Consider the following 21,788-nt stretch of genomic DNA (forward strand, 5'->3'; position numbering starts at 1 on the left):
CTAAAAGCAAAGCAGTCAGTAATGTGTATCTGGTAAATTCTGGGAAGGCCAGATTTCTACATGCTATTTCCAAATTGAGGTGGCTGGGATTTTTGTTCTACTTGGGCTGGGTGCTGAGGTGTTTGGGGTTTTGTGCCTCCAGCAGGAGCAGGAGTCCTGCAGTCCCCGCAGTCCCTGTCACCTGTGAGGACCTGCATGTTTACCTGCGCTCCATTACTGACAAGCTGTGTATCTCCAATCCCACCCTCTGGAGGCAGAGGAGGGGAGTGGGAAGGAGGTGATTCTTATAAATCCCTGGAGCTGTTGATCCTGGTGAGCTAGCTCTGTTGGAGGATTCTGGAGACGGTGGTGCTCAGAATGAACCTTGAAGGGTGAGAAAGAGTGAGCTAGGCAGATGAGGACAAGACCAGTGCGCATTCAGAAAAGAGGAGAGAAGGGTATTTGGGGCAGGGTGGACAGGTGGAAATGAGATAGGAATGAGAGAAAGTCTAGGTGGTAAAGAATTTTCCTATTTGAGCCAAGGAATTGTATTCAGAAGATCCCATTTAAGCAAGAGTTATGATTGGGTGTGTGTTTTAGGGGCAGGTGGTACGTGAGGCAAGAATGGCGGGAGGAGAGCAGGAAGCAAGGAGGGTGATAAGGGCTTGTTGCAAGAGTCCAAGTGGGAGGCAAGGAGGCTCTGAACCAATGCTATGGGGATGGAGAGAGGAAGACAAAGTTAAGGGCAGCTCAGGAAGCAGAATGGGATGGTTGTGACAAATTGGAGATCTTGATGAAGAAGAGGGAGGATTGCGGGGGAGCCCTTTTGGCTTGGGGAACTGAGTGGATGGGCACCGGCATTACTGAGATTGGGAATTCTAGAGAAGCACATTCTGGGGATCATGGAGACAGGTTTTTGGACATGTTGGGACTGGCGTGGCTATTAGACATCCAGATGAACATACACGCTGCACCCCTCGGGTCCAGAGCGCAGCAGGGATGGCTAAGATTGGCAGGAGGCACGTGGGTATGGCTGGAGTTATGATCTTGTAAAACATTTCTCTTAAAGAGTGAAGTTGGTGGAGGAGGGGTGGGGCCCAAGGATGGAATGCAGAGGTACAGGGGCGGATAAGAAGCCCAAGAACAATTCTAAGACGACGCAGGCCAACAGGCTAGAAGAGAACCAGGGGAGAAGGTTTTTGGGGGAGGCCAAGGGATGCAACTGTTGCAGGAAGCGGTTAATAGTATCCTACGCAGAAGAAGGTTTGAAAGATAAGGTTTCTGTAAGCTGAGTAGGGAAAGGACAAGAAGAAAGCCTGGAGATGAGGAGATGGGGTGGTCACTACAAGAGCAGCAGGGGCCCAGGATGAGAAAGGCAAGGACATTCTTAGGCGGAGGAGAAATTATATTTCAGTGCTAACGGATACAGATTTTTCCTATGCAAAGTGGAAATTATGATCCCAACACAGGATGTTGGCATTTTGCACTTTCAAATTCCTAATCAGAAATGGGATTCAGTAAGTTGTTTTTAACTAAACAAAAACCATAGGAGGTCTTATTTAACTTTTGATTTTAGAATAAACTTGTATAATCACTTTCTATCCAGGACTGTTTTTGACTTGAGGACATGGGGAGGCAGAGGATTTGCAATTTCCAAACCAATAAGAGAGAAAGAGAATAAAGCATGAGTTCATAAGGTCAGACATGGAAATCAAAAACTGCCTTGCTGTCATCTGCAAGTAATAAGTTTCTATGATATTCAGAAATTAAAAATCATCTTGCCTTAAAAATCCTTAATGAGAAAGAACAGGAGGGGGGGGAGAAAACCTAACCCTACAACAGAAGTGCATATAATTTTCAAGAGAATTTTAGTTACTGATCCCTACTGCCTCTGTGAACTCACGAGACATACACTATAATGGAAGTTGATTTTTCTAAATTGTTGGTTCCCATATAGGTCTGGGCACTGGTTCTCCAGAGGGCGTTCGCATTGGTACTGCAAACTAGAACTCTGTAGATGCCAATCGTTGTTTTTCTTTTTTAAAAATTAAATTATAGGGGCGCCTGGGTGGCTCAGTCGGTTAAGCGTCCGACTTCAGCTCAGGTCACGATCTCACAGTCCGTGAGTTCGAGCCCCGCGTCGGGCTCTGGGCTGATGGCTCAGAGCCTGGAGCCTGCTTCCAATTCTGTGTCTCCCTCTCTCTCTGTCCGTCCCCCGTTCATGCTCTGTCTCTCTCTGTCTCAAAAATAAATAAATGTTTAAAAAAATTTTTTTTAATAAAAAAAAAATTAAATTATAAATTTTTTTATTGAGGTATAATTGATTAATTTTATTGAGGTATAATACACATAACGTATTAGTTTCAGGCATACAACAAAATGATTTGGTATTTGTATATATTGTGAAATGATTGCCACAATAAGTCTAGTTAATATCCATCCTCACAGATAGTTAACAGTTTTTTTAATGATAACTTGTAAGATCGCCTCTCTTAGCAAGTGTCCAGTATGCAGTGCAATATTATTAGCTGTAGCCACCATTCTGTATGTCACATCCCCAGGACTTAAATCATTGGTTTCTGTTCTTTTGTCCCTCCTGGAAACTTCCCTAAAATAATAATATGCAAAATTGTATTATTTTATCCTAAGCTGAAGAGCGTATCAATTTCCCTACTCTTGGGTTTTGAAAAACATGACCATGCCATAAAAATTTATAGGGACTCGGGGGCACCTGGGTGGCTCAGTCAGTTGAGCATCTGACCTCAGCTCAGGTCATGACCTCGTGGTTCCTGAGTTTGAGCCCCACGTCGGGCTCTCTGCTGTCAGCCTGTCAGAGGGGAGCACGCTTTGGATCCTCTGTTCCCCTCTCTCCCTGCACCTCCCCCCACTTGTGTTTTCTCTCTCTGTTGCTCAATATATATATATACACACACTGTATATATATGTGTGTGTGTGTGTGTGTGTGTGTGTGTGTGTGTGTATACATGACTTAAAAATTTTAAAGACTTGAAAAAAAAATCTGCCAATGACTTTTGGCCAGGTTACCTCAGGTACTTCTATTATAATAAACATTCTTCCCTTGATTTCAGTTTAACTGAATAAGTCAGACTTGCTTGCTGTATTTTTCTGTCCACTTCCACGTTTGAAACTTTTTATGAATGTTAGAGCATGTTCAAGACAAACAATTAAAAATTTTTTAGCCTTTTAAAAAATGTTTTTATTTATTTTGAGAGAGAAAGAGAGTGAGAGAGAGAGCACAAGGGCAGGGGAGGGGCAAAGAGAGAGGGGAGAGAGAGAACCCCAAGTAGGCTCTGTGCTGACAGCACAGAGCCTGACACAGGGCTCGAACTTAAAACTGCAAGATCATGACCTGAGCCAAAATCAAGAGTCAGACGCTGAACTGACTGAGCCACCCAGGTATCCCACATTTTAGCCTCTTTTAAGTGTAGAGGTTGGTGGTATTAACATTGACCTTGGAAGGAGTGAGAGAACTGAACAGAAACTGACTCTTGAGCACTCTTTCAGTTTTGCAAAGGGCTGACTAACTCAGGACGGATCTCTGACGTCCCCCAGTGTTAAGACTCTGTAGGATTTTGGCCCAGGAAATCAGAAGGCCCCCTTCTCATCTCTTCTGGACGAGCAGAGGAGTGTGAGATGTAGGGGCACGTCTGACCTCCCAGGACCCGCTGGCCACAGCTTCTTTCGCACTCTTGTGCTCAGTGTCTGGGGACAGGCTCACAGAGAGAGCTTTGTGTTCTGCAAATGCATTCCCCGCCATGGTTTACGTTCTCATCATTATTTCTCTAACATGGTCTGCATGGCAGGTGGAGAAGAGTGAAAACACTATAATGCAAATACTCCTTTGTCCCCATGGAAACGTCGCTTTCATGGCTCACTTCGTGTAGGGCCAAGACATGGTGGGCCTATCTGAGCACTGACTGACAAGGAGAAACTATAGTTGAAGTTAAAACCATCTGTGTTTGGGAGTTCTGTCCTATCCACCCTTTCCTCTCCCATGTGCGCGCACTGAGACAACTCACGAGGATTTTTGCGGGGCTCTGTCTATGGGGCTCTGGCACACGCACGTCTCTCTTCCTGACAAGATGAGGGATGGTCGAGTTCCGCAGAAAGGCGCTCAGCTCAGGGGTGTCCTCTGGGGGGGTGGCGGGCTGCAAAGAGAAAGCAGAGATGGCATGTCAGTCTCATAAATGCTTGCCTCCTTTCCATCAGCCTTGAACTTGAGGCATTTTTCTCCCTCAACTGGCCATGAGTCACATGAGAAGTCAGACCTGTCCTGATTTACCAGCAGCATGTTCAACAGCAAAATGAACTGCTCTGACAAGGACCAAGGCTTCCCATTCTCCAACGATAGGAACTCCTGAAGGATGGGGAATGCATTCCTGGAAAATTTATCTCATAAGGGTCCAATTTTAGCAGAAATGATTTCCCCATAAGGGAGTGACTTTTCAAGCAGGAGTCATTTACTTGTTACTTTACTCTCGTTGTATATTGGGGCTGGTGAAACTCAGGAACCTTCTGTGTGGTGAGACGGATCCTGAGGTGGCAGGAAAGTGAGGCGATGGCCATAGGGAAACAGTGTGATGCGGTCAGGGACCCAACTTTGGCATGTCTGAGCCCCACACTCCTACAGTTGTAAAACATTCTCCCTCAGGAGTGAATCGTGTTCTAATAAAAACGACTTTTCCAAGCATGCCACATGAACACTGTGCTGTGAGGGAGCTTGTTTTTAGCCCTGTGTTTGTTTTGTGAATGTTCTAGAACTTATGATTTTTATCTGAGGCTCCATGCTGGGTACATCTGATAGCTGAATAAATATTTTTAAAGTTCCAATAAATCTCACACAATATCCTATTAAAACTCTTCATTTTAAACCAACTGAATATAGAACCTTAATTTCTGTCTCCCTAGGCTCCCCAAGCACATGTTTTCCTTTCTAGTCCCAGGAAAAATAATAGTATGCTTATTTCTATGGATGAAAAAAGATATTCTTCTATTGCAGATGTAGGATGCACCACAAAAGATGAAATGAGAGTGCTCAGTGTGTCGTAAGAACCTAGAAAAATCTAGTGGATAAACAGGTAGAGTCCAGACTCCTTAGTATGCCATGCATAGCCTACTTCTCCAGCCTCATTTCTTCACCAAGAGCCCTTCACGTCCTGCTTTGCACAGGATGCACAGAACCTCCGTCCACTCCTGATGTGCACCAGGCTGATTCCCGAGCCCCTGTTTGATATCCCACATGATGGCTCCACTCCCCCATCAGTACCCATCAAGCTGTATAGTAACTGCTGATAAGTTGCCCAATGAGAAGATGTAAAATAATAAGGATAGGGTTACATATAACATCGAAGGAAATATCAGGAAACAGGGAGAGGAAGAAGATCCAGGGAGGAAAAGTAAGATGGGGGAAATTGGATGTAAGAGACATCGAAGAAAGTATGGATCTAGGGAAGCCCAAGGAAAAGGAAGCTGCAAAAATAAAGAGTGACTGAGGATGTCCAATCCTGCAGCCAAGTAAAGAATTAGGACTAAAAGGAGTCATTAAGTTTGTCACATAAGAAATTATGGACACATCATCTAGCAGTTCCCCTCTGGGTATTCATCGAAGAAAGGGAAAACACGAGCTTGAAAAGATCTATGCACCGAAGCACTACTTATAGTAGTCAAGATACGGAAGCAACCTAAGTGTCCATTGGCAGATGAATGAATAAAGATGTGGGGTACACACACGCACACACACACACAAATATTATCCAAACATTAAAAAAAGAAGAAAATCTTGCCATTTGCGAAAACATGGATGACCTCACGGGCATTATGTTAAGTGAACTAAGACAAAGAAAGATAAATATCATGTGGAATCTAAAAAAAAAAAAAAAAAAAAAAGACCACCCCAAATCCCCCCAAACCCAAACTAAACCTCTAACTCATAGATACAGAGAACAGGTTGGTGATTGCACAGTTGGGGGACTGGGGAGGGGGTGAAATGGGTGAAAGTGGTCAAAGTACAAACTCGCAGTTATAAAATAAACAAGTCCTAGGGGTGGAATGTAGAGCATAGTGACTACAATTAATATCGCGCTGTGTATTATTCCTGTAGCGGTCGCAGTAGCAGTAAAATAATAGCCCATAGAGAAGAAAACTCTTCAGCTTCCTGTGTGGTTGCATCAGATGCAGCTTGTGCACAGATAAATACACGTTGTGGTGGCCCCTGGTGCGTCATCACTTACAAATACTTAGGAGTGGTCTCTCAGCAAAACACAGGACTTACTCTGAGCCAGAGAATGAACGAGACCCACAGCCAGGGCTGGTAAAACATGCTTCCTTCTTTTAGCGATATTGTTTTACAGATAGAGGAATGTCCCTCCTAAACACCACACTGAGAATATCTTCCAGTGACTTCCAAACCAGTGCTCTGAAGTGGCATTCCAGAAAATTGTTTCAAGATACAAAACAAAAACCCAAAACACAAAACGAACCAAACCAAAAAAAAACAAAAAAAAAACCAAAAAAAACAAGGGAGAAGTATCCAAGAAATGTAAACAACAGGTACAGCCTATTTTCTAGATGAACTTTTGGAGCCTGTTTCACAATCGATTGTGAAGCCACAGGTCATGTGTTTCCTTAATCTGAAATCCTTAGCGGTGAGGGCCTCTTAGCACCCCTGTTAGGCAGACGTTCGGTGCAGAATACAATTTGCTAAGTGATCCGAGCAGCTGGTGGCAAACACTCAAGTATCTTCTTCAGAACAAATGTGAAAATTGCTCCTTTCTGTATAAGGAAACGATTGTTAGTAAATACGGTTCTTTCCCCCCAGCTGCTACTCAGAATTTTGACTCCAACAGGAGGTTTTCTATTTCATGACTCTTCACCAAGCTCTTCACTCTGGGCTACGTTTAAATTATGAATTAAAAGGGATACTGGATGGTTGGATTGCACAAGACAGCTGGAAATGCAGCTTTTGAAACACAGTTGGGTGAGATAAGATTAAGGGCTCTTTGAACCCAAACACAACGCGTGCTCTCGTCTTCGTGTTTGTGATTTGTCTTTGCACCTCAGGTAGTCCTAGTTCACAAAGATGGTGGACTTTCTTTCATATAACTCTTCGTCTACAATTAAGTCAAAGTAGGGACCAGACCATGGAGGTCAGTCTACCATGTAATTTTCCTTAAGACATAAAATGTTAAGGATTTGTCAGGAGAGGAAAAAAAATCCACTTTTTTTTTAAAACATTCTGAAAAGTTCAGGCGAAGATGACCTAAAAGAATCCATTCACTCCATTGGCGATTTTGAAGCTTTTCTTAGTTGTGGGACATGTTTTTGCATTTTAAAATTTACAGGAGGACCTGAAGACCATCTTAAAGAGAAGATAAGGTAGGGGCACCTGGGTGGCTTGGTCGGTTGAGCATCTGACCTCAGCTCACGTCTTGATCTTGCCGTTCCTGAGTTCCAGCCCCACGTCAGGCTCACTGCTGTCAGCCTGTTAGCACAGAGCCCGTTTTGGATCCTCTGTCCCCCTCTCTCTGTCCCTCCCCACTTGTGTCTCTCAAAAGTAAAGTAGCATTTGAAAAAGAGATAGAGAAGATAAGCAAAGAGACAATTGACCCTGGAGAGTGTATTCCCTTGGTGGCTGAAATCGGACCTATAGGCACTGTTAAAAATAAAAGGTGGGGTCACCTGGGTGGCTCAGTTGGTTAAGTGTCCGACTTTGGCTCAGGTCATGATCTATATTTGTGATTGAACCTCACATCGGGCTCTGTGCTGACAGCTCAGAGCCACTTCTGATCCTCTGTCTCCCTTTCTCCTCTGCTCCTGCCCTGCTCAATCTCTCTCTCTCTCAAAAAAATAAACATTAAAAAAATTTTTAAAAGTGAATGAATAAATTCTATCAAGGGGAAAATGAGAGAGAGAGGAGAGAACACAAGTGGGTGGGAGCTGTAACCGTGTTCCTCGCATTCGAATTAATAAGAAGCAGTAAGTAAATGGAGGCAGTAATGAAGGAAAAAATTCTCTTAAGTGTAAGACACAACTGCAAATTTGCCAAGCCACAGTCTGTGTGCTCACCGATTAAAAAAAAAAAAGAAATAGAAAAACCAACAACTAGTTGTAGAGCTCTAATCCTTGGCAAACGGCCTCTGTGTTTCTGTGTCCACGTTTGTACTATCTGGTTGTAATTCGGGCTTTCTGTGAGAATGGTCTGGTTCCAGACATTTTTAACCTTCTGCCTTCCAGGCTCCAAGTTCTGTTCTTTGGGCAACAGTGGCTTTCTCTCTTCTTGCCATCACCCTAGCCCAGCCTCTGTCCGATCGTTTGTGCCTCCGGCTTCTTTCTTGAGCTGGGGCCCAGAACGTGGTGCCCTGATCTCCATGCAGGTTGAATTCCGGCACCTCGCTTGTCCCCCGCCTCCCCGGGGTACAGTCTGATATTGCGCAGCCCTTTTGTCCAGTTCTCATACTTGGCTGTTGGTGACGAAACCTTGCCAACTTCAAAAAACATCCTTTACTCTTTATGCAACTTTGGTTCCTAAATAACGTTTGCTTTTTCAGCTACATCTTATCGAGAGATCATAGCTTGTCTGGAGGACTCCTCAAACCCCAGGATAAAGTTCACCAAAATAAGATAACGGATAGTTTGAAATCATTCTTTGACTGCCTTTAGAATGGTTGAGAAATGCTGTATCCAACTGTAAAAATTTATTTCAAGAAGGATCTGGAATGAATTAGATGTAATGCATTGGTTGGGAATGCTGCAGACAGTTGAATGTTTCATAATGTTTTAGATGGTGCAACATGAAGAGATTGCCGCGTTAAAATCCTGTCTCTGGGGGCGCCTGGGTGGCTCAGTCGGTTAAGCGTGCGACTTCAGCTTGGGTCATGATCTCACGGTCCATGAGCTCGAGCCCCGCATCGGGCTCTGTGCTGACTGCTTGGAGCCTGGAGCCTGTTTCAGATTCTGTCTCCCTCTCTCTCTGCTCCTCCCCTGCTCGTGCTCTCTCTCTCAAAAATAAATAAATAAACATTAAGACAAAATTAAAAAAAAAAAATCCTGTCTCTGAAGCCTGGAGGCAGAACCTTCATGGCCATCTGCTCATGCCCCTAAGTTCTTAGAAGACAGAGAGATGAACTTGATGAAGTGAAACCATCATGGGAAGAACAGAAAACAAAACACAGCAACCATTTCACTGGGTGGCAGAAGTGAAAACAGGAGTGAATGTACCCCAGGTGCTGCCCCACCCTCTGGTCCCCCTGTGCTAGGTTGTGTGGCTCACTCACTTTTCCTGAACCCATCACCTGCACACGCTCCCATTTACCTTCACACTTGGGTGTTTCAACAGCATCAGCAAAGCAGGCTAAGCAAATCCCCACAAAGCCTGATATGAGGCAAGTATTTAAAAACAACTCACAAACTTCTAGAGGCATTTGAGTGTGTCCTTGCCTGCACCCCACACCCCCCAAATTTAGTCACTGATGCTCTGTATTTGGGCAATGAGTGCGGGTGAGAACTTCTGCCCCTTGTCTCCCGTGATCGTGGTGGTGACTTTCAAAGGCAGACTGCTCTTCAAACTTTGGGGACATTTGGGCCACTTGGTGGGATAATGAAACTGTACCGGTCACTATTTGGAAGACTGAATTCTGTTCAGACCTTATCAGACCTTGAGGTTTATGTGAGGAGACTCACATTTGGAATGCATGTTCAATTTACAGATGGGTTATATTTCAGATGATTTTAGACTAGGTGTTTGGCACTCCGAATGCATTTCTCTTTAGAAGCAATCTTTTAAATGGTGGTTCAGTTTTCAGGCCAGCCCACAAAAAAACCCTTACTTTATCTACAGTATGGCTTTGATGAGTAAAACTATGTGTTTTCAATAAAAAACAAAGCCAGGAGGTTGCTATAGGAGTAATTTTTTTAAAAAAGGCAGAAAGAAGCCATATTGTGTTAAATACATTAGTTATATTAAATGCTATTAGATTTAATTAGGCAGAAAGGAGAAATTATTTTGAAATGTTGTAGAGCGTCTGCAGGGGATATCTGGGGAATTGCAAAGGTTTTAGAGTTGGTGGTGGTAGGTACTTGGAGCGGATGGCCTAGAAAATGCTTCTAAGGAAATCTGGACAGTTTCTTTATTATCAGCACATTTCCTGAGACATTTGTGGGAGCTGCAAAGAAGCAATGAAGAAGGGAGCTACCTTCAGTAGTTAAGTTGGAAAAATGAGAATACATACAGAAGGGGGAAGTGGACAAAAAGGTGTTTGTGACCCCGAGAGAAAGGGATTTTGCTGCGGGGAAATCAGTTGGATGGTTGGAGAGGCAAACATGGTGGGGAACTTGAAAATCGTCCAGAGGATACTTGAGAAAGTTGCTGTGGGAGCTTTCCCTCTGACAGACCCGTGGCTGGCCTGGGATATTGTGGTGGTTTATCCAGTGGGGACTGCAGTATCCTCAGGAAGAACTTAGAGAAAATGAACTGCTTGTAGATGCAGATGTTTTAGGAGGCACTCACTAATTATTGCTCTATTTATAAAGACATTGTAGGAGCACCTGGGTGGCTCAGTCAGTTAAGCATCCTAGTCCTTTATTTTTTTTAATGTTTGTTTATTTTTGAGAGATAGAGACAGAACACGAGTGGGGGAGGGGCAGAGAGGGAGGGAGACACAGAATCCGAAGCAGGCTCCAGGCTCTGAGCTGACAGCCCAGAGCCCCATGTGGGGCTTGAACTCTCGAGCCGTGAGATCATGACCTGAGCCAAAGTCAGATGCTCAACCGACTGAGCTACCCAGGTGCCCCAAGCATCCTATTCTTGATTCTAGCTCAGGCCATGATCTCACGGTTCCTGAGATTGAGCCCCAAGTTGGGCACAGCACTGAGCATGGAGCCTGCCTGGCATTCTCTCTCTCCCTCTGTCTTTGCCCTTCCCCTGCTCAAGCTCTCTCTCTCTCTCTCTTCTCCTCTCTCTCTGTCTCTTTCAAAATAAATAAATAAACTTAAAAAAAAAAAAATTATAGAACCGAATCATAAGGAATTTTACCTTGGTGGGCAAGAGATTGATATTGATTACTAGGATTAATTTTTGCCTAGAATGATTTGACTGCCTTACCTTTTGCTACACCCACTCTTTCTCTGCTTCCTAAGAACTAAGTTAAAAAAAGTATATTTATTTTAAAATATCATATTAAAAAATATAGCAATTAACTTGATAAGGATCTGAAATTGATACCTAAGTTAAAAAAGTTTCCCACACCTATTCTAGATCTAATAAATAATTTTTCTTTGCTAATTTCAATTCATATTTAAGACAGAGAAAAGAATGTTTAGCTCTGTATTATCTAGGAAGAAATAATTGCCAAGTAAGTTTATAGCAACTTCACCAAGAAATTATTTAATATCTTAAGCAGAAAATTTCAGGTACTCTCAGTTTTTGATAGCTGCTGATATAAAATTTACTGATAGTTAATTTTTAAAATCTATTCACTGATAAAATCCCTTTTAGACTGTCCGGGTTATACATGCTACATATAAATAAAGGTACTTGGAGTACTTGAAATTAAACAAAACTTCAAAACACTTCAGTTTTTCATTCTGAATTCAAGAATTCATGAATTGTTATCATTTGTTATTTGGGAGCTATTCCTTCACCCTGTAATCAATCTTCTTATATTCGATTTCCACAAATGAGAGCTTTATAAAAGCATAATTAAGTTGCATTTAAAAATTCTAGCCTTAGGTTTTTAAAGATGTTTATTTATTTATTTTGAGAGAGAGCATGCTTGAGTGGGCAAGGAGCAGAGAGAGAGACGGAGAGAGAGAGAGAACCCCAAGATCCCAAGCCCCAATCGGGGCTCGATCTCACGAAGCGTGACATCATGACCTGAGCCAACATCAAGAGTCAGACGCTTAACTGACTGAGCCACGCAGGCACCCCCTAGCCTTAAAGTTTTAATCAGAGGCTATACTTTAAAGAAAATCTGTGTGGCAGGGAATGCAGGTGCATGAATCTGTCAACACTGAAGGCAAACTATCTATTGGTATTGTTCCAGTCACTGCGAATAATTGTTAAATCGCAAGAAAAAAGAATTCATAACCAACATGGGTCATATCACACAGGTTACATAAAATATACAAACATAGATAAATAGTGTATATATAAACCAAACATTACACTCGGGAGTTTAGAAACCTTCCCCATGATCACGTGCTCCAGGAATCCACGACTGAAGTAGAGAACCCAGTAACTACAGCACATGAAATGTGAAAGCTTTAATTGCTTAGATGTTACACATTATTAACATTTGAAGATGTTACTGTATAGTAAGCCACTGTCCTTGAAGACATTAAAATCATCTCAATGAAGAGCCAAGAGAGAGGAAATGGAAAAAAAAAAAATCAGGGAGGCAGTATTTTAAATAATTTTGTGGAATACAAGTGGCCTTATTTATTATTTCCCCTTGAAGAGGAGACTTTTTGCCCTATAAATCCTTTAATACTGAACCCCTTTTACTCTTCCTCTCTTGGAATAGAAGGCACGTTGGGTTGAAGAAGAAAGCCTTTCATAACTGGCCACGTCTCAGCGCCACCTGTTCGAGGAGAGGCAGACCCCCGTTCCAAATCGTTGAGTTAGTATTTCATGAAGCGCCATTTCTAACAGAGACACTGTCTCCTGAGCTGCTACAATGTTCATTCTTAACACGAAGTTCTCTTTTGAGGATAACATCGGGTTACAAACCTTTTTTTTCCCCCTCCATTCAAATGTGATATTCTCCAGCGTTGATGCTAATTATGTTCTTTTCTTCCCAGAAGAAACTTAAAGCCAGATTTGGATCTTAATCTGAATGAGATGAGCTCCTTGGACATTTGAGCTCCAGCATGGATGTCAGGTGGGGGTTGCAGAGGGGCAGAGTTTCAGGCCCCCCTCAGGCCCTGCCTCTAAACAGACCTCCAGGTGATTGGCTATGCTTAAGAATTGGAAAAACACTGCTCTAGGCTTCTCTATAAACTGCACTGAAGAATGGGGTCCAGAAATTTCCAGTCTGGGGGTTCTCAGGGCACTGAGATGGCCTTTGGCAAATTATCGCATTTTACTACTTGCTATTGGCAACATCTGGAGAAGCCCATGTTGGCAAAGATCCTTATATCTTTTGGCAATGTACCAAAAGGACTCCAAAAATTTCATTTGGTATGAATTCCCAGAACACGACATGTCTACTTATGATTTTGGTTTGGTTGCTGCAAGTCAACCATATGCAAAAGGTACACATTCAAATAGACTAAATAAATGACAGGTCGCCATGAGCAACAGAACCAAGAGAAATGTAAGTTTTCTAGGAGTGACAGTTTAAGTTAGGTCTGGCATTTTAGCCATAAAACGAAAAGAAAAGGCTGGACAGATTATCACTGAAAGAACTTACTCTTGTAATTATTTTGCCTTAAAAATAAAAGCTACAGTTTTCATTTTTTTTTTCCTTACCCTAATAAACAAGCAGAACAGCTTAGTTGGACCAGGCTCCTACCTTTATATCTAGTGGGTTGATGTCAGGATTTGTTTGACACTGCAGAGGTCCGAGAGTTTGAATATGAAAAATGTAGAGGAGAAATTCATCCCGGGCAGAGAATGGCCAGCCCACCTCCAGGAGAGTGTCACTGATGGTACTCGGTCCAATATTGTGCAGCTACAAACAAGGAACACATCAAATGATGGTACAGCACAAAACAGAAAGATGAAACCAAACGCCACATACTTCATGCCCAGTCTAAAGAAGCACATATTTTTGGCTTTAATGCATCTGGGCTACGATAGTGGCTATACAAAAAAGAATCTTTATCAGCCAGAGATGCTCCGAAAACAGGTGCTGGTGCTCAGACAAGAATCTTCCATTTTATGAAGCTCTCAGGGCAGATTTCCTTAGCAAAGACCATGTCCGATGATGATGTTTACCTTAAATTTATATTAATTTAATCACAGTGCTAGAAATGCAATTTTAATTATGTGCTTTCAAAACCTAGTTACTCTTTCTTACATTGAAATCTGCCGTTTCCTGACTACCGACTTGTCAATTGTAACCATCTGTGGTGCACTGTCTTTCACCCTCTGGAAAAATCGTTATCCATCAAATGCTGAAGACCGTCCAGCCTCACCACAGTTCACTGCAAGTGTGCATTTCAAAGCTGGGCTTCTTCTGTTTTAATCAGTGAATCTCAAAGAAAGGCCACATCTCATAAAGAGATGAGCATTTTAAACACATGAATCCTATACTCACAGGACACAAAAAACAGCTTGAGAAGTTCACTAAATGTATTTAAATTTCTTGTGGTTTTGAAAATTCACTTCAAAGTTAGCAGGAAACTTTTGCCCCCTTTTTTTTTTTCACAGTTCTGATCATTATACTGATCAATGAAACAATTTATAATTGGTTTTGCTTATTAGGCGGCTCACTTAGTTCACATTATCAGAGCAACATGACATCCACTGATAACAGTATATTTTGAGACATGAGAATAGCATGGAAGAACATGTGACAATTGCTTTGTCACCACGGATTTTACCCTAAAATCTTATGATCCGTTTCTTCTAAGATTAGAAGCAGGGCTTCCCTGAGAATCACTGAGCTTGAATATTGTGGCAGACTTTAAAGTTTCACCCTTCTTAAGCAGAAACTGGTGCACACAAGTTTAATCAATTATTTGACATTTTTTTTTTTCTTTTCCAGCGAGGTTCTTAATCTGAGTGGCCTTGGGGACTATGTTATCCTTTTGCTATCAAGACAGTTTAGGGCAAAGCTTTGATCCAGCTTTGGACAGGGCTGATTCTGAACCTCAGGTTGGGCAGATGACAGAGGTTTTCGTGTTGACGCTGTGCAGGAGTTGATGCTTCTTTCCCACATATGTAAACAGCTCATCAGTTTTGAAATGGCCTCAGTGTTAACCTTAGAGAATGCTATTCATGTCCCTTGTAGCTTGAGATGAAAGTCACAGTCAGGATTATTAGGTCAGTGGAATGAGTTATACAGGAAACAGACAGCATTAAATAAAAAGGGACCTCAAACAGAAGACGGCTTGGAGCATCATTTTTACCAAAATTCTATTCCTGATCCTTTGACAATGAACAGGAATAACTACTCTCCACTAATGGTATTTATTTATTAAAAAAAAAAAAAAAGAACAACTACTGAACTAGCCCTTTACTACATATTAGTTTCTAACTCTAAGAAATTTAAATGTTTCAGTAATTTTTGTAATGTTTATTTATTTTTGAGAGACAGAGACACAGATCGTGAGCAGGCAAGGGGCAGAGAGAGAGGGAGACACAGAATCTGAAGCAGGCTCCAGGTTCTGAGGTGTCAGCACAGAGCCCGACGTGGGGCTCGAACTCACAGACTGAAAGATCATGACCTGAGCTGAAGTCAGGTTGCTTAACTGACTGAGCCACCCAGACTTCCCTAAGAAATTTATATGTTTCAGATGATGTGTCAACAAAGTTACTCCCTATTCACAATTTAACACTTGAAGTAGAAAAAGATCATCAGGGCTTTTTCATGAGCTGCTGGTTTCCTTCTGGAAAATATTTTTCTAATTGAGGACTACTTCAAATCTCAGAATAAGTTTTTATATTATTTTAATATAAAATATATTATTATATTAGATTTCCTCTCTCTCTTCTCCTCTGGGTTTCCTCTCTCTCTCCCTCTCTGTCTCTCTGTGTCTCTACTCTCTCCTGTGTGTCTCTCCCTCCTCTCCTCTCTCCTCTCTTTTTTTTTTCCCCTCGTGCTCCCCCCCCCCTTTTCTCTGTCTGGTCCCTTCTGGTTCGTGCTTTCCGTTTTGGGTCGGTTTATTCCCTGTTTTCTCCCTTTGACTGTAGGTTGCCCGTGGGGAAGAGGCAAAACACAGTTTAGGAAGCTAATCATTTTGATGCTTAGGCTGTCCAAACGTTAAAAGAAGAGGAATTAAGGAACATTTAAAAGAGAACAGTAGGGGCGCCTGGGTGGCTCTGTCGGTTAAGCATCTGGCTTTGGCTCAGGTCATGATCTGGTGGTGCTTGGGTTCAAGCCCCACATCAGGCTCAGCGCCTGGAGTCTACCTCAGATTGTGTCTCCCTTTCTCTGTGCCCTCCCCTGCTCATCTCTCTCTCTCTCTCTCAAAAATAAAAATTAAAAAAATCTATAATAAAAGAGAACAGAAACAAGATAAAAGTCTCACTACATAACGGCCCTTACCACTAAAAAGCAAGCAACTCATACAGTCCCCCGCTCCAATATGATAGCAGCATATAAAGCTCAGATCTTGGATCGGTGTCTTTCAAAATGTTACTAAGAGTTTATTGGTAAAGAGTGTAAGAGAACACTCCCAACACAGCTTTAAGACAGACGAAAGCTACCTCATAAATATGTTCCACCACTGGTCCAACTCCCTCCTCTTTGTGGAGCTCCTCTTCTGGTTCCCAGTTAGGAACGGGCAGAACGATCTGCGGAGGGTGCGACACTCTGAAACATGGAGTGTTTTGTTAATTGCTGCTGATGACACAGGTGAAGAAGGCTTCACTAGTGGACGGTATACGAACAGCAACTGGACAAAGTGGCCCTCAATTTATTTGAACTATTGAACTATAGACTTATAGTCTATATAGACTTATAGACTGTTTGAACTATAGACTTATTTGTCTATAAGGAAAAAAAGTATGGAAAGTGACGTCTAGCAAAACAGCTAAAGGAACAGTAAAGGATCTAAAACATCTTCCGAAGGCTCTTAATTCCTAGTCTCTAGCTCAGAGGTGGACTATTTTATAGTATCTCATCTCTTGGGCACTAGGGGGCAGAGTGGAGAGCATTCCTGAGTTGAGATGGATAATTAAACATATACACATATAAATGTATAAAGCTACCTATAGGTCCTGTGCAAGTGTATGAGTGTGTGTATGTGTGTGTACAGGATATAAATCCCTGCTTCAAGCCATACCAAGAACTGGGACTTTTGTTTGTGGATAAAAGTCTAGAATACCGTGTGGTGTGTTAAATAATGAGTTGTGAAGAAATGTAGTTTTTAATTAAATACTTCAGAGGAGAAAAGCAGCCACTTGTATACTCCTCCTTCTGAGATTTCTTGGGCTTTCCCCAAAGCTAGGCCCAGAGCCAAAATAAAGCCTGATGGAGTTCTAGAGTTGTCTTCTAGATAAGTTAAGGGTAAGAGACAGAGAATCACATGATTTAATCATGTAAGTAGGATATTAACTTGATACATGGATATTTCTTGCCTGCCATATACACTTAGAAAGCACTGAGTGAATACAGTACAGTATCTGGCATTATTCTACAGTAAAAGCTGGTTACAAACCAAATTGTTATTTTTATATAAGCTTAAAAAGGTGAATTCCCAAAAGAACATTTTTTTTTAGCAATTTTTAGGTAAGGTATGTTTAAAAGAATTCCTAGACCTTGAACAGAACAGAACTGTTAAAAGCAACTCGAACAGAAAATCCCTCTTTTGGCAATCAGATGTCTTAAATGCCCTTTCAAAGGCATTAGTACTTAACACAGCCTCTAGCAACTTCAAACAGCTATCTTTATTTTCCCCTCTGACTAATCTCTTTCTAAAGCAGAAAGCAAAATTTACTGGGCTAAATACTGACCCAAGGGCAAGTAACTTAATTTCTGTGTGTCCCTATTTCCTCATCTGGAAAATTATGATAAACTCTTCGGGTTGTATACCACAAATGATTGGAAAACAACTCAAATGCTCTTGGTCAAAGTTAATTTGGCTGCATTGTCTTCTGGGGGTGAGTGGTAGAAGTAAGTATATTTTTTCAACTGACAACCCACAGAAATTCTACTAAATTATAAAATGCTTTGCTTTCATCCTTAATGGGCAACTGTTCAACAAAAAGTGCAGGGCACAGCCTTGCGGGGCTGGTACCTCAATGTTGCCTACCCTTGTATTGCTTTGTTGGTATGTGATACTCCCCCTTCTGACTTGATTTGATTAATCCATGTTCAGACCAAACTCTGGGAACTTGGCGAGGAGAATACAGAACACAGAAGGTTACTTTCATTTGAGTGAAGCCCAGAGAGTTTGGGCTTGCTTTCCCATGGAGTTTTCACAACCTAACCACCCAAAACTTTTCTTTGCTCTTAGCAAAGGCCACAGAGAGCTGACTCCATGCTCCACATCCATTGTGAGGCTCTAGGGAAAACTTTTGTTTGTTTTGTTTTGTTTTTGTTTTTGGCATAGAGAACAAGTATAGGACATGTATAGAACAAGTATGAAAATTTTTTTCTGAAAAAGTGTGTTCTTATGGTCATCAATCCTGTAAGACTGGTCATAAATGCTCCAGTATCACAGAACCATAAATACTTAGAACTTGACAGGTGCTATGGAGGTGATGTGTTCAAAACCCCTCATTTTATACATGAAGGGAAAACTGGTGTTCAGAAAAGTAGAGGTTAGTTGCAGGTGAAGACCAGAGCTCAGGTTTACTCAGTACCCTCCGTTTTACTTCCAATATATGGTTGACCCTTGAAAAACACAGATTTGGACTGTGAGGGTCCATTCATATGCAGATTTTTTCCATATATAAGATACAGTACTGTAAATGTTTTTTTTTTTCTCTTCCTTATGATTTTCTTGGTGACTTTTTTTCCCTCTAGTCTACTTTATTATTAACATACAGTATATAACGCATATACAAAATATGTGTTAATCAACTGCTTAAGTTATCGGTAAGGCTTACTGTCAACAGTAGTTCAGTTTTGGGGGAATCAAAAGTTACATGGGCAGGGGGTTGGTGGTTCTAACTCTTGTGTTGTTAAGAGGTCAACTGTGTTAATGCACCAACAGGGGCCACTAAGCAGCAGTGATTTTAGCAAGGACAACTTAAACTTCCTGCCCCATTTCTGTAACAAAATCAAATAGAAATCTGTAAGGAAACGAATAGTCTATTATAGGGCATGGCAGAATCATTCAAAAGGTATGGCTCACAAAATTCAGTTATCTACCCTCTAAGACTTTTTCTTTCTTTAAAAAAAATTTTTTTTAATGTTTATTTATTTTTGAGAGACAGAGAGAGACACAGACACAGCATGAGCAGGGGAGGAGCAGAGACAGACAAAGACATGGAATCCAAAGCAGGCTCCACGCTCTGAGCAGTCAGCACAGAGCCCGATGTGGGGCTTGAACCTACTAGCCATTATATCATGAGCTGAGCTGAAGTCAGACATTTAACTGACTGAGCCACCCAGGTGCCCCTAAGACTTTTTCAAATCTGGGGAAGCCGTGGCAAAAACAATGACTCTCTAAAGATTCCAAATAAATAAGTGAAAGGTTATTCCTGGTTTCCAAAATTATTATTTTTTTTTAAGAAGGAAGAAAGAGTGTAATCAACTATTCGCCTAGGATAAACAGCCCAAACAGCCCTTACTGAATAGTGCTCACATTCTAAGATGGAGGACAGACCATTGTTCCATGGAGATGCACCAGTAATATGAAGAGTGGGGCACCAATGGTAATACTAGACATTAGGAAGGGATTGGGGAAGCAAGGAATTAGGTTTTTGATCAGTTAAAGTCTATATGCTATTGGATGTTCAAATCTGATGCTGCGGTAGTATGGTAGGGACCCTATTTTCATAATCCTATTTTCAAACACTATTAGTCCTAAATAGCAGACTACTATTTATTGTGTGGAGCAACAGTGGCTCTGACCGCAATGGCCAGTGTCCATACAGACCATGGTTTTCATGATGGCAGTGTCCCTTAATCAAACCCACTCAATCCTGATTATATTACAAAGGACATGATTTTATTACTCGTTGTGAGCTCAGTACATGTGGTGCTGCCTCTTGTGGCCAGATTTACTTCTTACAGACCTCAATGCTATATTAATCCTTTGTCCCAACAAATGACATGTAAATCTGCTGAAAGACAGTGTTGACACCATCTGGCTTTAAAATCAGTAGAACATGGGGCGCCTGGGTGGCTCAGTTGGTTGAGCGTCCGGCTTCGGCTCAGGTCATGATCTCACGGTTTGTGGGTTCGAGCCCTGCGTCAGGCTCTGTGCTGACAGCTCAGAGACTGGAGCCTGTTTGGAATTCTGTGTCTCCCTCTCTCTCTGCTCCTCCCCTGCTCTGCTCTGTCTCTCTCTCTCTCTCTCTCAAAATAAACATTAAAACAAATTATAAAAAAAATAAAAAATCACTAGAACAATTCTCAGTATTTTTCCCCATTAAAAGAAATCAACCCGTTTGAGTTTATTTTTAAAATTATAAAAATGAAATAAGAACTCCTAGAGATAGTGGATGATAAAATATATTGGAATAACCAACTGGCAACAAAAAAAAGATTTTTCTGGAGACTGAGTGTGGAAGATTTTCAACACAGCAGCTGTTTCTTCCTTGAAGATTAAACATTGGAACTAATATTTTTGCTGAGTATTTGGAATAAAGAGTTTTATTTTGCAAAATGGTTAAAAAGAACTTTAACACTATGTTAGAGAATAAACTGTGGTCAAATGTTGGACATTTATCTAGTGATTAAAAAACCTGCACCCAGGGGCGCCTGGGTGGCGCAGTCGGTTAGGCGTCCGACTTCAGCCAGGTCACGATCTCGCGGTCCGTGAGTTCGAGCCCCGCGTCGGGCTCTGGGCTGATGGCTCAGAGCCTGGAGCCTGTTTCCGATTCTGTGTCTCCCTCTCTCTCTGCCCCTCCCCCGAACATGCTCTGTCTCTCTCTGTCCCAAAAATAATAAATAAACGTTGAAAAAAATAAATAAAAAAAAAACCTGCACCCAGATGAGAAATCCAATTTTAATGACCTGCTTTGAATATTGGTAAAATGAATAGAAAATGTCTTTCTTTTTAAACTTAGAAACATTGGTGTCATCATAAATGATGGCAGAAATGCACTTGTAAATATTTGTCTTACAAATTGGATATATAAGAATAAATACAGTTATTTTACACACTGTGCCACCTTGGACTGAGTTATGTCTTATGGAATAAAAATTGATCCCAATTTAAAATTTGTTTTGGAATTTAAAAAGTTTCAATTTATTTTGGTTAGCAAAACAAAGAAAAACTAAGCTTAATGAAGTAGACAACATTTCATGTATTCTAAGGTATAAATGTTAAAAATATGTCAAATAAGATAGTACAAAAATGCTTATTTCTTCTCTGATTTTCTTTAGTGTTTTTCTCAGACAGGGGAGTTAAATAAGAAATGCACAAAAATGAAACATCTGGATTAGCTCCAATTATCTATAAATCAAACTCACTTCCTGTGAGTCAACTCATGAATTGAGGAAGAAATCACAAAGGAAATTACAAACGCTGTGACTGAAAACCCAACATATTCACATTTTGGTATGTGCTCCAGCAATTCTTAGAGGAAAATTTACAGCACTAAATGCTTATGTAAAAAGAAGAGAGGTCTCCAGTCAATGATTTAATTCCTACATAGAGGAACCAGAAAAAAAGAGAAATTGAACCCAAAGTGAGCAGAAGGAAGGAAATAATAACAAAAGCAAGGGCCAATGGAATAGAAAACAAACAAACAAACAAATTAAAAAGAGAGGGTAAAAAAAAAAGAAAGAAAAAATATGAAACCAAAATGAAACCAAAAATCTGGCTCTTTGGAAAGGTCTTTAAACTCTCGTTAGAGTGACTGGCGGCAGGGGGGGCAGCGGGGGAGTAAAAGATACAAATTGCCAATATGGGGAATGATGAGGTCCTACGTACATTAAAGGGCAAATGAGAGATATCATGAGCCATGCATGTAACAACTTAGCTGAAACAGACAACTTCCTTGAAAG

At 41.3% G+C, this 21,788-nt stretch overlaps 1 protein-coding gene across 1 annotated transcript in view; it reads right to left on the reverse strand.

Annotated features, from left to right (window-relative positions):
* ITGA8 (integrin subunit alpha 8) overlaps nucleotides 1-21,788 on the reverse strand; it is a 188,166-nt gene that overhangs the window by 22,078 nt on the left and 144,300 nt on the right. Inside the window, 3 exon segments of the mRNA XM_032593834.1 lie at nucleotides 4,020-4,148; nucleotides 13,509-13,667; nucleotides 16,370-16,475. Of these exon segments, the coding sequence (XP_032449725.1) occupies nucleotides 4,020-4,148; nucleotides 13,509-13,667; nucleotides 16,370-16,475 (394 nt within the window).

This window comes from Lynx canadensis, chromosome B4 (assembly GCF_007474595.2).
Source record: "Lynx canadensis isolate LIC74 chromosome B4, mLynCan4.pri.v2, whole genome shotgun sequence".
Taxonomy (NCBI): Eukaryota; Metazoa; Chordata; class Mammalia; order Carnivora; family Felidae; genus Lynx; species Lynx canadensis.